The 15,587-nt window shown below is 46.9% G+C and overlaps 1 protein-coding gene across 5 annotated transcripts in view; it reads left to right on the top strand.

The window, feature by feature from the left end:
• The window catches only part of LOC132589100 (oocyte zinc finger protein XlCOF6-like), a 235,415-nt gene that overhangs the window by 72,907 nt on the left and 146,921 nt on the right, over positions 1-15,587 (top strand). For 4 of the 5 annotated variants that reach the window (XM_060261729.1, XM_060261726.1, XM_060261725.1 and 1 more), the window contains 2 exons: positions 2,203-2,273; positions 2,495-2,621. In XM_060261729.1, coding sequence (XP_060117712.1) covers positions 2,588-2,621 — 34 coding nt within the window. In that variant the 5' untranslated portion in view covers positions 2,203-2,273; positions 2,495-2,587. The remainder of the gene's footprint in view (positions 1-2,202; positions 2,274-2,494; positions 2,622-15,587) is intronic. The other variant, XM_060261728.1, reaches the window with a different exon arrangement.

The following is a 15,587-nucleotide window of genomic DNA, read 5'->3' as shown; positions in this document are numbered from 1 at the left end:
AGCTTTGTATGCTTGTAGCCATCGTGACTTCTTGCAGCATTGATTTCCGCATGTTAACTAAAATATTCTAATCTCAGCCCCTGAGCTGTATAGTCCAGGCAAGTCAGATACTCGGAAGCTAAGCAGTGTCGACTCTGGGAATTACTTGGATGGGAGACCTCCTTGGAATACCAGAAGCAGGTGGTGAGAGCAGACTTGATTCAGCCACCTCTCTGAATATCCTCCAGGCCGCCAGTAGGGGGTCAGTCACCAGAAGTCACTATGACTTCCTGGTGCACACTCAACACACAGACACAGAAACACAGTTGCAGGTGCATACACACACACACAGATTTAAAAATTACAACTCATGTGCCTCCCGTTAGAGGGACTCAAGGTGGCTCAAAAAGGAAAAGGTGGTGTGTCACCCCTGGGAACTTTGGAGGTGGGGCAATTGGTGGATGTGATGTCACAGTGATGCTTCATCCTGCTGAAAATCTAGACATGGCATCAGAACATCAGCAGACACTCTGGAACAGGGGTGTCAAACATGCGGATGTCTCTTATCAGGCCCCTGAGCAACTAAGAACATAAGAGAAGCCATGTTAGATCAGGCCAGTGGCCCACCCAGTCCAACACTCTGTGTCACATAAGAACATAAGAGAAGCCATGTTGGATCAGGCCAGTGGCCCCTCCAGTCCAACACTCTGTGTCACAGAAGAACATAAGAGAAGCCATGTTGGATCAGGCCAGTGGCCCATCCAGTCCAACACTCTGTGTCACATAAGAACATAAGAGAAGCCATGTTGGATCAGGCCAATGGCCCACCCAGTCCAACATTCTGTGTCACATAAGAACATAAGAGAAGCCATGTTAGATCAGGCCAATGGCCCATCCAGTCCAACATTCTGTGTCACATAAGAACATAAGAGAAGCCATGTTAGATCAGGCCAATGGCCCATCCAGTCCAACATTCTGTGTCACATAAGAACATAAGAGAAGCCATGTTGGATCAGGCCAATGGCCCACCCAGTCCAACACACTGTGTCACATAAGAACATAAGAGAAGCTATGTTGGATCAGACCAATGCCCCATCCAGTCCAACACTCTGTGTCACATAAGAACATAAGAGAAGCCATGTTAGATCAGGCCAATGGCCCATCCAGTCCAACATTCTGTGTCACATAAGAACATAAGAGAAGCCATGTTAGATCAGGCCAATGGCCCATCCAGTCCAACATTCTGTGTCACACAGCGTCCAAATATATATACACACACACACTGTGGCTAATAGCCACTGATGGACCTCTGCTCCATATTTTTATCTAACCCCCTCTTGAAGCTGGCTATGCTTGTGGCCGCCACCACCTCCTGTGGCAGTGAATTCCACATGTTAATCACCCTTTGGGTGAAGAAGTACTTCTTTTTATCCGTTTTAACCTGTCTGCTCAGCAATTTCATCGAATGCCCACGAGTTCTTGTATTGTGAGAAAGGGAGAAAAGTACCTCTTTCTCTACTTTCGCCATCCCATTCATTATCTTGTAAACCTCTATCATGTCACCCCGCAGTCGACGGTTCTCCAAGCTAAAGAGTCCCAAGCGTTTCAACCTTTCTTCATAGGGAAGGTGTTCCAGCCCTTTAATCATTCTAGTTGCCCTTTTCTGAACTTTCTCCAATGCTATAATATCCTTTTTGAGGTGTGGCGACCAGAACTGCACACAGTACTCCAAATGAGACCGCACCATCGATCTATACAGGGGCATTATGATACTGGCTGATTTGTTTTCAATTCCCTTCCTAATAATTCCCAGCATGGCGTTGGCCTTTTTTATTTTAATCGCACACTGTCTTGACATTTTCAGTGAATTATCTACCATGACCCCAAGATCTCTCTCTTGGTCAGCCTCTGCCAGTTCACACCCCATCAACTTGTATTTGTGGCTGGGATTTTTGGCCCCAATGTGCATTACTTTGCACTCGGCCACATTGAACCGCATCTGCTTCTGGTTGTCATCTGCTTCTTCCTGCATAACAACTTGCTTTGCAAGGTTATAGGAACCCGATGCTTCTCTTCCACCTCTCCCTCAAGACTACTCAAAATTATTACACATCGAGGTCTCACAGCCCTGAGAACAGGGGTGCATCAATCAGGATCCACACAACCAAACAAAATATAAAGTCTAGGCTAACACCCTTTCTTTCAACGTTCTTTCCCTCACAGGCAGCGAAGAGACTGAGTTGAGTCATCGTCTTTGTGGAGGAGTCGAAACAGCTGCTGCCCCTGAACTCCAGGTAGGGAAGATGAGCAGGGGGCCGCCTGAGTCCCCCCTCCTTTCTCAGGGGAGCTTTTGTACCTGCAGTTGCTTCTAAGGGGTTCAAGCAAGAAAGGCTCTGAATGCCACTCCCTTGACCCCTGCCAGCTCTCCATCCTCCACCCTTCCGGAATGCCCGTTTCCTGACCGCAGTCTTGCCAGGCACGATCTCTGCTGAGGACAATCTGCTTTTTCTTTTAGTCTCCGCCTTCCTTTGAGGACGTGGCCGTGTATTTCACCGAGGCTGAGTGGGGCCTGCTGGATCTGGGCCAACGCGCTCTCTACCTGGAAGTCATGCTGGACAACTGTGGGAACGTGGCCTCTCTGGGTAAGGATCTTTGTGAGGTGCCAAAGGTGCGAATTGCAGCGGTTGTGATGATGTGACGATCAAAATCTTGGAGAGCAGCACGTCATCGTGTGGCTGGGCCCTGGACTCACCCCCTCTGGACGACTCCAGGAGTGGAGGTGGTAGAGAAAGCTGCCAACGCACCTGGCTGGTCCAGGGGCAACTGCAGCCAGTGCTGTGGCCAGCATGACAGGCAGGGTGGGTGTTATGTCCTGAGGGGGGGGGCAGACAAAGGCCTTGTGTCATTTGTCCTCCTCTTTTCTCTTTCTCTCCCAAAGAAGGCTTGGATGTACCAGAAACTGCAGTGGAGACAGGAGAAGGACCAGAGAGTTTCTCAAGAGGATCTCCACAGAATTGTTTCTTTCCAAGTGAACTGGCTGCGAGTGAGTATGCGTCACCGTTGCCTCAAGGGAATGGGCAAAGAATAGCCGTGGCAGATTTTCCTTCACTTATGAGTAAGTCTTGGTGGGGTGGAATGATAAAGCCCTTTGAGTAATGAGGAAGGCCTTTTGGGGCCTGAGGTCCTGGGGATTCTTCCTGGGGCTGAGCCCACTTGTGATTCTTTTAGTCCCAGTTTGGTGTAGTGGTGAAGTGTGCGGACTCTTATCTGGGAGAACCGGGTTTGATTCCCCACTCCTCCGCTTGCAGCTGCTGGAATGGCCTTGGGTCAGCCATAGCTCTGGCAGAGGTTGTCCTTGAAAGGGCAGCTTCTGGGAGAGCTCTCTCAGCCCCACCTACCTCACAGGGTGTCTGTTGGGGAGGGGGGAAGATGATAAAGGAGATTGTAAGCTGCTCTGAGATTCAGAGTGTAGGGTGGGGTATAAATCCAATATCATCATCTTCATCTTCTTCTTAAATACTGGATATTCCAGGAAAAAGTGAGGTATTTAGTTGAGAAGAAGAAGACGACTGCAGATTTATACCCTGCCCTTCTATCTGAAAGAGCCCCGTGGTGCAGAGTGTTAGCTGCAGTACTGCAGTCCTAAGCTGTGCTCACGACCTGAGTTCGATCCCCAGTGGAAGCTGGGTTTTCAGGTAGCCGGCTTGAGGTTGACTCAGTCTTCCATCCTTCCGAGGTCGGTCAAAGGAGTCCCAGCTTGCTGGGGGGAAAGCGTAGAGGACTGGGGAAGGCAATGGCAAACCACCCCATAAAAAGTCTGCTGTGAAAACATTGTGAAAGCAATGTCAGCTCGGAGTTGGAAACGACTGGTGCTTGCACAGGGGACCTTTCCTTTCCTTTCCTTCTCTCTGAACTCAGAGACTCAGAGCGACTTACAATCTCCTATATCTTCTCCCCCCACAACAGATACCCTGTGAGGTGGGTGGGGATGAGAGAGCTCTGACAAAACCCACCCTTTCAAGGACAGCTCTGCCAGAGCTGTGGCTCACCTAAGTTCATTCCAGCAGCTGCAAGTGGAGGAGTGGGGAATTAAACCTGGTTCTCCCAGATAAGAGTCCGCACACTTAACCGTTACACCAAACTGGCTCTCTTTGCTAGATGAATCAAACACTTGTCAACATTTTCCTGTCGTGGTCAGTTGCATGTCTCCAGGGCTCCCCTCCCCCTCCAACAACTGGCATTCTTATGGGAATTAGAACTCGGGGTTGGCTTGGTGAGCAGTGCTCCCTCTCATCTGTGCAATTTTTATTTCGTAAGCTGCTGACATTAAAATTGTGAGCTACTGCATACATGACTTTGCTCTGGGGTCATTTGCCCTGGGCTGAGACAAAAATGTTTGATCTGGAGGCTTAAGAAGTGTGTGCTAGCTCACACTAACTCAGCTTAGAGGGAACACTGATGTTGAAGTTCTGACTCCTCCCCTACCCCGGTAGACATGTGGTATCGGAGTCCGAAGAAGAGCTCCTCTTCTCTCTCATCACACCTCAAAAGAAACTCTCTGTAAAATCCTAGTTCTTTCTCTACAGTTGCAGGACTAGAAATTACATCACTTTTTGCATTTCATTAACAAAACAGCTAAATCGGGTGTCAAACATGCGGCCCAGGGGCCACATTAGGCCCCTACAGGGCTCCTATGAGGCCCCCCCAAGCAACTGGCTATCGTCTGCTTCCTTCTCCCTCTCTCTTGCTTCCTTCTGCATCACAGCTTGCTTTGACAGGCTTGCTCAATTGCACAGGAGCTGTAGAGCAGAGCCTCTGTGTTTTCCATTTGCTGATACTCCTCCCTTGGGGAGGAAAGGGGGGCAGGGATAGCTTACTTTGCCAGACTCCCTCAATCACACAGCATAGCTATTGAGCCAAGCCTTTCTTCCTTCTATTGGCTGAGGCTCCTCCCCCTCCTGCTCCCCTGGGGAAAGAAGGAAAGAGCCAGAGCTTCCTTTGCCCAATTCCCTGGAACCCATGGGAGAGATACAAAGAAAGCACCTTTAAGATCAACGAGTGCTAATGTTTTAATCATGTTTTAGTTTAAGTTTTTTTAAAAAAAATAATTGTTTTTGTCTGTGTCCTTTATAAAGTTTATATCTTTACTACCTGGCATTACATTTTATGACACTCACGGCCCAGCCCAATAAAGTCTCATTTATGTCAGATTCGGCCCTCCTTTATGTCAGATTCGGCCCTCCTTTATGTCAGATTTGACCTTCCTTTACGTCAGATTCGACCCTCCTTTACGCCAGATTTGACCCTCATTTATGTCAGATTCGACACCCTGACCTCAATGGAAAGGCAAATGGGAAAGGCAGAGCAAGAGATCTGTGCCACTTTTTCTCTCATTTGGGGAGGGGGGGGAATAGTCAGAATACAGAAGAAGCTGTACTGGAGGGCTGGTGAGGGAAAACTTGTGACCTGGAGCTCAGGAGATATAAATGCACTCATTACTCAGAAGTTCCTGATTGGTGGCTTGCCTCCATCTGATTTGACCTCCCTCTTTATTCCAGTGGGAGATGCTGAGGAGTCAGTTGGGGAATTTCAGGGCTTCTCACTGGAAAATGCTCAGAATGAACCGGTGGAAGGAAACTTGGGGAATAGAGATGGACCACAGAGGCAGGAAGGAGGAAGCTGTACAGTGAAGAGGCAGCTTAAGTCTATTTCTCACCAAGAAGGGGGCTTCCCTGAAATCCCAGTTTGCAGCAGTCTCCAATGGATTCATTCAGGAGTGAAGCCGTTTATCTGCTCCAAGAGTGGAATAACATTCCCCAGTGGAAGAAAGAGTAATGTACATTATCCAAACCACATTATAATAAAGGCATGTAAATGCTTCTACTGTGGAAAGTACTTCAGATACAGGCCACAGCTTCTTGTACACCAAAGGATACATACACGGCAGAAGCTTTTTGAATGCTCAGAGTGTGGAAAGAAATTCGGCATGAATTCCAGTCTACAAATGCACCGAAGAATCCACACAGGGGAGAAACCATTTGAATGCTCAAAGTGTGGAAAGAAATTCACTCAGAATGGCACACTTCAGTTGCACCTAAGAACCCACACAGGAGAGAAACCTTTTGAATGCTCAGAGTGTGGGAAGAGATTCCGGCAGAGCAGCCATCTTCAACAGCATGAAAGAATCCACAAAGGAGAGAAACCTTTTGAATGCACAGAGTGTGGAAAGAGATTTAGTCGGAGCGACAGTCTTCAAGAGCACCAAAGAACCCACTCGGGGGAGAAACCTTTTGAATGCTCAGAGTGTGGGAAGAGATTCAGTGAGAACGGCACCCTTCTGCAACATCAAAGAATCCATAAAGGGGAGAAACCGTTTGAATGTTTAGAGTGTGGAAAGAGATTCAGTCAGAGTGGCCATCTTAAACAGCATCAAAGTATCCACAGAGGGGACAAACCTTTTGAATGTGCAGAGTGTGGAAAGAGATTCAGTAGGATTTACAACCTTCAGGAGCATCAAAGAACCCACACAGGGGAGAAACCTTTTGAATGCTCGGAGTGTGGAAAGAGATTCAGTCACAATGGCACTCTTCAGCTGCACCAAAAAATCCACAGAGGGGAAAAGCCCTTTGAATGCCCAGAGTGTAGAAAGAGATTTTGTGTATATTCCAGTCTTCAAGAGCATCATCGAATCCACACAGGGGAGAAACCTTATGAATGCTCGGAGTGTGGGAAGAGATTTAGTAGAAGAGGCACTCTTCAGCAACATCAAAGAACCCACACAGGGGAGAAGCCATTTGAGTGCTCAGAGTGTGGGAAGAGATTTGGTCAGAATTGCACTCTTCAGCAGCATCAAAGAACCCACACAGGGGAGAAACCTTATGAATGCTCAGAGTGTGGGAAAAGATTTAGTCGTAGTTCTAATCTTGAAAAGCATCAAGGAACTCACACAGGGGAGAAACCTTTTGAATGCTTAGAGTGCGGAAAGAGATTTAGTCGTAGTTCCAATCTTCAACAGCATCAAAGAACTCACACAGGAGAGAAACCTTTTGAATGCTCAAAGTGTGGAAAGAGATTTAGTCAGAGTAGCTCTCTTCAACTGCACCAAAGAACCCACACAGGGGAGAAACCTTTTGAATGCCCTGAGTGTGGAAAGAGATTCAGTCAGAGTATCCATCTTCAACTGCACCAAAGAACTCACACAGGGGAGAAACCTTTTGAATGCTCAGTGTGTGGAAAGGGATTCAGTGTGAGCTCTAGTCTTCAAAAGCATCGAAGAACTCACACACGGGAGAGACCTTTTGAATGCTCAGTGTGGAAAGAGATTCAGTTAGAATGGCACTGTCCAACAGCATCAAAGAACCCACACAGCGGAGAAAGCTTTTGAATGCTCAAGAGTGCCGAAAGACAATTCAGTAAGAGTGGCACTCTTCTAAAACATAAGAACATAAGAGAAGCCATGTTGGATCAGGCCAATGGCCCATCTAGTCCAACACTCTGTATAACATAGTGGCCAAACACTCACACACACACACTGTGGCTAATCAAAGAACCCACAAAGGTGCGAAACCTTTTGCATGCTTGGATTGTGGAAAGAGTTTAATCGGAAAATGGCCGTCTTCAACAGCATCAAAAAAGTCCTCCTTTTGGGGGCATGGCGATGATGGGAGATGCACAATTCTCCATCTCCCAACCCCTTCTCTCCATACCCTCTCTGGCTATCTATAATAGAGAAAACTCAGCTACCAAGGCCTCGAGACAAAATAATCCTGGCAAAAATATAAAAAACAAACTGGATTTAGGCACCCCAAAGACTTTCCCCCACCACCAAAATCGGCAGCTTCAGAATCATCGTAATCAGAAGGAAGTCACAAGTTGGCTGTAGCCTCTGACTCAAAGGGTGATACTATAACAAAGCAAGTCTTAGAAAACTCTCTGGCATGCTCCTTTTCAATCCTCAAAAAAGATCTTTTAGAAGAGATCAATGACTTGCTTCAGTCTCTGGCTTAACGCTTGGAGGAAATAGGCATGAAACTGTTGTTGAAACAGCTAAATTCGCTACGGAGCTTGGTCTCGTTATACAGAAAGGACTTTTGAAATGTCAGACTTTTTGAGACCTGGCTGGGGGACAAACTCCTACTTTCCAACTACTCTCCAACGCTGTTTGGAATGTCGAGGGATTGAAGAAGGTGAAGAGGAAAATGTTGAATTACCAGTTTTCATAGCTACATGGCCAGCTCCAATCTTTAATCTAGAAGCCAGGGTGCCTCCAAATATAAACAAGGCACAGCAGTTGGGCTCTAAAAACCACCCAAGATTTAAAGGACCAAGAGATATTGTCGTGGAATTTTTGGTCGATAGAACAAAGAATGAAATACTGTGAGGCCAGAGGCAAAGGCTTTTTACTCTTTAAAGCAGGGGTCCTCAAACTTTTTAAATAGGGGGCCAGTTCACTGTCCCTCAGACTGTTGGAGGGCTGGACTATAGTAAAAACAAAAACTGTCTGTTGTGGTGGCTGCCGTTACTGTACAAGACCGCGGGCCGTCAGTTCTCCGTCTTCTGCATCTCTCTCCCTTCCCAATACCACACACCCCGGCCTGGGAACTCACCTCACCTCGGTATCGCCTCACACTCTGTCTCTGCCGCCTCAGCCCAGTGCCGGAAGTGTGCGTTGGTAACGCGAGTTTAGATCGAACGTCACTTCCGGTCTGATTTTGCCATAACCCGGCGGGCCGCATAAACGTCCTCAGCGGGCTGCATCTGGCCCTCGGGCCGTAGTTTGAGGACCCCTGCTTTAAAGTGTCAAAGGTTCAGGTGTTTCCAGACCTTGAGGCTGAAGCTTTAGCTAAAAGATGTCTGATGAAGTGTAGATAGATCCAAGCGGGTAGCCGCGTTGGTCTGAAGCAGTTGAACAAAGCAGGAGTCAAGGGGTACCTTTAAGACCAACCAAGTTTTATTGAGAACGTAAGCTTTCGTGTGCTCTTAAGCACACGAAAGCTTACGTTCTAAATAAAACTTGGTTGGTCTTAAAGGTGCCCCTTGATTCCTGCTTTGTTCATCTAATGAAGTGCCTGAGGCTAATGTTTTTTATAAACGGGCTACTTCAAGCAACATTCCAGTGGTTTGCCAAGGAATAACTCTCGCAGCATCATAACTCATCAAGAAGAAGAAGATATTGGATTTATATCCCGCCCTCCACTCCGAAGAGTCTCAGAGTGGCTCACAATCCCCTTTGCCTTCCCTCCCCCCACAACAGACACCCTGTGCGGTGGGTGGGGCTGGAGAGGGCTCTCACAGCAGCTGCCCTTTCAAGGACAACCTCTGCCAGAGCTATGGCTGACCCAAGGCCATTCCAGCAGGTGCAAGTGGAGGAGTGGGGAATCAAACCCGGTTCTCCCAGATAAGAGTCCGCACACTTAACCACTGCACCAAACCGGCTCTCTACATCAGCATCAAGGAGTAACCCTCGCAACTGGGACATTTTGCTACTTCCAGCATTGAATCAAGAACGATCCCAAGATGCAGCAAGAAGATCCTCTAAGAGGAAATTGGATCTATTTTGTAACCACAAAAAATTGTCTTCCAGTCCAGCGAAAGACTCTGTGTTATACGTTTCGCCTGTGCTTGGTATACTATATTTTGTTATGTTTCTGTTATTACTACCTATTCTAGAGGGTGGGAGGGGAGAGGCAAGCTGGAGGGTAATAACCTTTGTTATGTGTGGCCTTGGAGTTTTACTGTGTCTCTGCAAGTATAAGGTATACTGCAGATTCAAGAGTTCTTCCCCTCCCCACCCGTTTTTATTTTTATTGTGGTGCAACTAGCTACCAACAAAATGAGAGACGTCTCTCTTCTTTTCTTCTTTTGCTTTAGTGGGTTAAGATGGGTTGTTTGGGGGGGCGGGAAATAGTAACAGGCACGGTGGGGGAGGAATTAATAGGATTTTTACAATCAAAATGTTTAGAATTGTTAATTGGGTCTGGAAAGAACTGAAGTTATTTTTTTGATAGCCAGAATGCTTTAGAATGGTATATAGTTTTAATAACACGGAGATGCTTTGTCTATAGAATTCAGCTGGTTTAAGCTTATTTTTTGTTGCTCTCAGTGTTGGGTTTTTAGGGTCTTTTGGGTTATAATAATGACATTATATGCTTGCAATTTTATTACCCTCTTTTTTAGTTGACAATTTGGTATTAAATATGATGCAAGGCACTGTCTTAAGTTTTCTGTAACGACACAAAGGAAATTTTTTAATTTTTGAATCTCAAGAATTTTTAATAATAGCTCAAAGAATTATGCTTCCTTTGGGAAATGATACTTTTTATATTGTGGTAAATGTACAAATTATAACGGTAATCACTGGGAAATTGTTCCTTTCTTTTTTTGTTTGGCTAAAACTAATCTTGAAGACAAAATGAGCGTCTATCAGTTTATTTACGGTCACAGACCAAATTAAGAAAAAAAACAAGATTATGAAAGCTTCAACACAGAAGATAAAATCTGTACTATAATAAGTATTAGGATAGACAATTGTCTTAATATGTTCGGTGTAAAAGATTACAAGACACAAATTAAAACAGAGTATCTTAAAACTTAGACGCAGTCAAACAGTGCTATAGCAGGCAGCACAGAACTTTGGAACAACTTCAGAAATGAGCTGGTTTTCATCCAGAAGCATGAGATTAAGAGATTCTGATTCCAGCAGCCCAGAATTTGCCCTTAATATAGGCTCTATATATTTCACGCGGGCCTCTTTATGCTAGGAACACCCTTAAGAATTATGTGCATAGTGGATTCAACTTCCCCTAAGCCACAGTGGCAAAGCCTTTGCGCAGAAGGGATCCCCTTGTACCTACTGAGAACTGCTGAGGGAAGCGCTGAGAAACTGCTGAGGGAAGCGCTGAGCATCTGGCCCGAGTGAAAGTTTTTCTACGCTTGAATCATGGAATCATAGAAACCAACTCTATGAGTTTAGGATTCTAAGGTTATAGTGTAGGAAGTCAGTTTGGGGACACAGCTGATCCAAGGTTAAAGGTCTAGTGCAGAATGTAGCTGGAAGGATGCCTTAGCAGAAGACCAGCAAAAGACTGCAGAGGAACAAGGCCCAAACCAAAGGAGGAAGACCAGACCTGCGAGTTTACATGGTGAATATAATTCCCCCCCCCCTTGAGAATAAGCTGCAGCACCCACCTTGTATACAGGTCGTAGAGGGTCTGAAGATATTGCTCTGCGTCGGACTTCTTATGCTCTTCCAACTGGTCTTTTATATAGCTCTGTGGAGAAAAATCCCATTCTATGTCAGGCAGGATTCTTCTTTATCTCTTTCGGAAGTGGACATCTGGTACACGTTCATAGGGCTTCATCCAGTTGTGGGGAAGCCCTTTCTCTAGTGGACTGTTTAAAAACACAGCTCTGCACGCAAAGCCTCTGCCACAATGGAGACGTCCAGCCTCCGATACCTGCCACTGCAAAGCACGCTATGTCGTTCCCTCAAAATCCAGTCTTTCTCTTTTAACTGAACCACCTGTTCATTTCCCTCATCCTTGGGATGTGACTTCCCCTAAGCCAGGAGTGATACAATTCTGTGGTATCAGTACCTACAGCTGATCTCCAGTGATTCCCTATGCAGCTCAATAGGGCTGCTCTGGAGGAAGGAACTCTGCACGGGGTTCTTGCACTCCCAGAGGATCCCAGGCTCTTCAGCCAGATCAGGAAAAGGGGAATGAAGCTGGCACCCAGTTCTAATCCCAGTTCCTTATCCATCTACCTGGCATAGGGACCATAAAACTCAATTGGGAGTTCGACATTTTGAAACGATGCTATTCTTTACATAGATGAGGTAGGTTACTTTGTCTTGCCACCCTCCTCTGTGGTAGGGTTGCCAAGTCCAATTCAAGAAATATCTGGGGACTTTGGGGGTGGAGCCAGGAGGCATTGGGGTGGAGCCAGGAGCAAGTTTGTGACAAGTATAACTGAACTCCAAAGGGAGTTCTGGCCTTCACATTTAAAGAGACTGCACACCTTTTAAATGCCTTCCCTCCATTGGAAATAATGAAGGATATGGGCACCTTCTTTTGGGACTCATAGAATTGGACCTCCTGGTCCAATCCTTTTGAAACATGGAGGGTATTTTGGGAAGAGGCACTGGATACTATGCTGAAAATTTGGTCTCTCTATCTCAAAAAACAGCCTCTCTCCGAGCCATAGATACCTACAGATCAATTCTCCATTATTCCCTAAGGGAATCGGTCTCCATAGGGAATAATGGAGTGCCCAGAGACATTTCCCTCCCCTTCCCACTTTCTGATGACCCTGAAGTGGGGGGGGGCTTCCAAACCAGGGGATCCCCTGCCCTTACCTGGGGATTGGCAACCCACAGAGAGAATCACGGCAAAAATGGACAGGGGAAAAACAAAGCACTAGGCTTCCATGAAAACCAGCCTCCAGATAAACAAATAAACCTTTGTAAATCAATAAATATACATATGTTTGTTCAAGTTAGACCACTCAATAGGTCTTCTGTGCAAAACAAGGAACGTGTTCGGCGGAAACTAGTCCCAATTTCTTCAGCAAATGAATGCCAAATTCATATAGGAAAATCCAGGCGCGACAATGTTCATATCACAACCGATCGATATTTCTTGAAGCATGTAGCCAGCAGTCCATAAAAGCAACAAGGTCGTACCGGTGCCCTTGTTTCACATTAGCTTCTTCGAGCTGCAAGTTATTATGCAAATAGAAAAATAATACAAAATCTTTAAAAAACTGTGTACGTATAAGCCTGCACATTTTTCCATAGAGAATTAATTAAAATTCATACCTTCTCACATAGTTTTTATACACTGAGTAAGAACGCCAAACAGTTCAAACACAGAACAACACTTCAATAGTGATAGTGTAACAGTTTTACAGGCAGCTTATGTGTTCACATGTGCAAGCGCTCAAGCATTCCTTAAAGGTACAGTCTTAAAGGTTAAAGGAAGAGCCCAGTGGCGCAGAGTGTTGAAACTGCAGCACTGCAGTCCTAAGCTCTGCTCACAACCTGAGTTCGATCCCCGGTGGAAGCTGGGTTTTCAGGTAGCCGGCTCGAGGTTGACTCAGCTTTCCATCCTTCCAAGGTCGGTAAAAGGAGTACCCAGCTTGCTGGGGGGAAAGCGTAGATGACTGGGGAAGGCAATGGCAAACCACTCCGTGAAAAGTCTGCCATGAAAACGTTGTGAAAGCAACGTCACTCCAGAGTCGGAAACGACTGGTGCTTGCACAGGGGACCTTTCCTTTCCTTAAAGGTTACAGCAATGTCCATACATACAGTGAGTCATATGCCATCCACAATTTATTGATGAAAGGAAACCCCAGACATACTAAATTAAATTAAAGAAAGCAAGTAAGATCCCATTCATTATTTAACCCATGAGGAATCAATGTTTTTAATTTAAAAATCATGCACATTTCTTGTTGGAGAAGCCATCTATTCATATCTACCTCCCCCCTGCAGTCTGATTGGAAAGGTAAGTAAAAACAAAAACTCATGGAATCCAATTCATGTCCACTCAATGCTCCATGAGGGAATCATCCATCACGTGAGCGGTGGGGAATCAAACCGGGTTCTCCCAGATAAGAATCTGCACCCTTAACTACTACACCAGGGGTGGCCAACGGTAGCTCTCCAGATGTTTTTTTTGTCTACAACTCCCATCAGCCCCAGCCATTGGCCATGCTGGCTGGGGCTGATGGGAGTTGTAGGCAAAAAACATCTGGAGAGCTACCGTTGGCCACCCCTGCACTACACCAAACTGGCAAAAAATGGCGTGGAAGAGGAAGGGGGTGCTGAGGGAGAGAGAGGTCTCCCCACACCCATCTAGGAACTGATATTGACAGACTGAGCGTCTGATTCAGCCTCAGGCAGCTCCATGAGTGTTGGTTGTGTGATTGTGGAAAGAGGGCGACCATCTGAAACTTTGGTGGGACTGGGAGGGGGGATTTATGTAAGGGAGCTGCAAGGCAGCAAAGAAAAGGGTTACAACTGGTGAAGGGGAGGCGAGGAAATGGATTTTTGAGCGGGATGCATCCTGTCTGTGAAAGGAAAACCCCCTCCCCCCAATTAGAATTGTTTAAATCACCCTATTTAACTCCTTTACCTTCTTCATAAGTAAGGGGGTCTCATTGTACCTGCCCAATGCTATTTATTTATTTATTATTTATTGTATAAAGAAGATATTGGATTTATATCCTGCCCTCCACTCTGAATCTCAGAGTCTCAAAGCGGCTCACAATTGCCTTCCTCCCCCACAACAGACCCCCTGTGACGTGGGTGGGGCTGAGAGAGTTCTCCCAGAAGCTGCCCTTTCAAGGACAACCTCTGCCAGAGCTATGGCTGACCCAAGGCCATTCCAGCAGGTGCAAGTGGAGGAGTCAGTATTGTCTACTCAGACTGGCAGTGGCTCTCCAGGGTCTCAAGCAGAGGTTTTCACACCTACTTGCCTGGACCCTTTTTAGTTGGAGCTGCCGGGGATTGAACCTGGGACCTTCTGCTTTCCAAGGAGATGCTCTACCACTGAGACAGACTCCTGTGGCCCTTTGGACTCCCTTTGGAATTCAATGACGCTTGTCACATCCTTGCTCCTTGCTCCGCCCCAATGCCTCTTGACTCCACCCCCAAAGTCTCCTGGCTCCACCCCCAAACCCCCAGATATTTCTTGAATTGGACATGACAGCCCTTCCCCCCCCCACTGGAGAGGCAGCACCCAGCCCTTTGGAATTCAATGACACCTGTCACATCCTAGCTCCTGGCTCCACCCCCAATGCCTCTTGACCCCACCCCCAAAGTCTCCTGGCTCCACCCACAAAACCCCCAGATAGTTCTTGAATTGGACATGACAGCCCTTCCCCCCACACTGGAGATGCAGCATTTGGCCGCCAGAGGAAATATTGGGCCAATCAGAAAAATCGGGGCGCTCCAGCCCTGGCTGCTGGGCAGAACATGCGGGGTGAAGCTCGTCCCGGGTTCCCTCACTCGGCCGGGAGAGCTCCTGCGTGCACGTGTGAATGTGACTCCGCCCTCTTGGCTCTCCTGGCAAGCGGCTGGCCGACGGAGGAGGCGAACGTCGCAAGAAGAGGCACTCAGGAGCTGCTAAGGTTGCCAAGTCCAATTCAAGATCTGAGCTTTGGGGGTGGAGCCAGAAGCAAGGTTGTGACAAGCATCATGGAACTCCAAGGAGAGTTCTGGCCATCACATTTTAAAGGGACCGCACACCTTTTAAATGCCTTCCCTCCGCTGGAAATAATGGACAGGGGCGCCTTCTTTGGGGGCTCATAGAATTGGACCCCCTGGATCAATCCTTTTGAAACCTGGAGGGTATTTTGGGGAGAGGCACTGGATACTATGCTGAAAATCTGGTGCCTCTATCTCAAAAAACAGCCCCCCCTCTGAGCCCTAGATACCTACGGATCAATTCTCCATTATTCCCTATGGGAATTGGTCTCCATAGGGAATAATGGAGTGCCCAGCAAACATTTCCCTCCCCCCCCTCTCCGACTTTCTGATGACCCTGAAGCGGGGGGGGGGAGGGCCTCCAAACCAGGGGATCCCCTGCCTGGGGATTGGCCACCCT

Source organism: Heteronotia binoei, chromosome 21, assembly GCF_032191835.1.
Source record: "Heteronotia binoei isolate CCM8104 ecotype False Entrance Well chromosome 21, APGP_CSIRO_Hbin_v1, whole genome shotgun sequence".
NCBI classification, from domain to species: Eukaryota; Metazoa; Chordata; class Lepidosauria; order Squamata; family Gekkonidae; genus Heteronotia; species Heteronotia binoei.
Note: the sequence above shows the minus strand (reverse complement) of the source record. Positions and strands in the feature narration are given on the sequence as shown.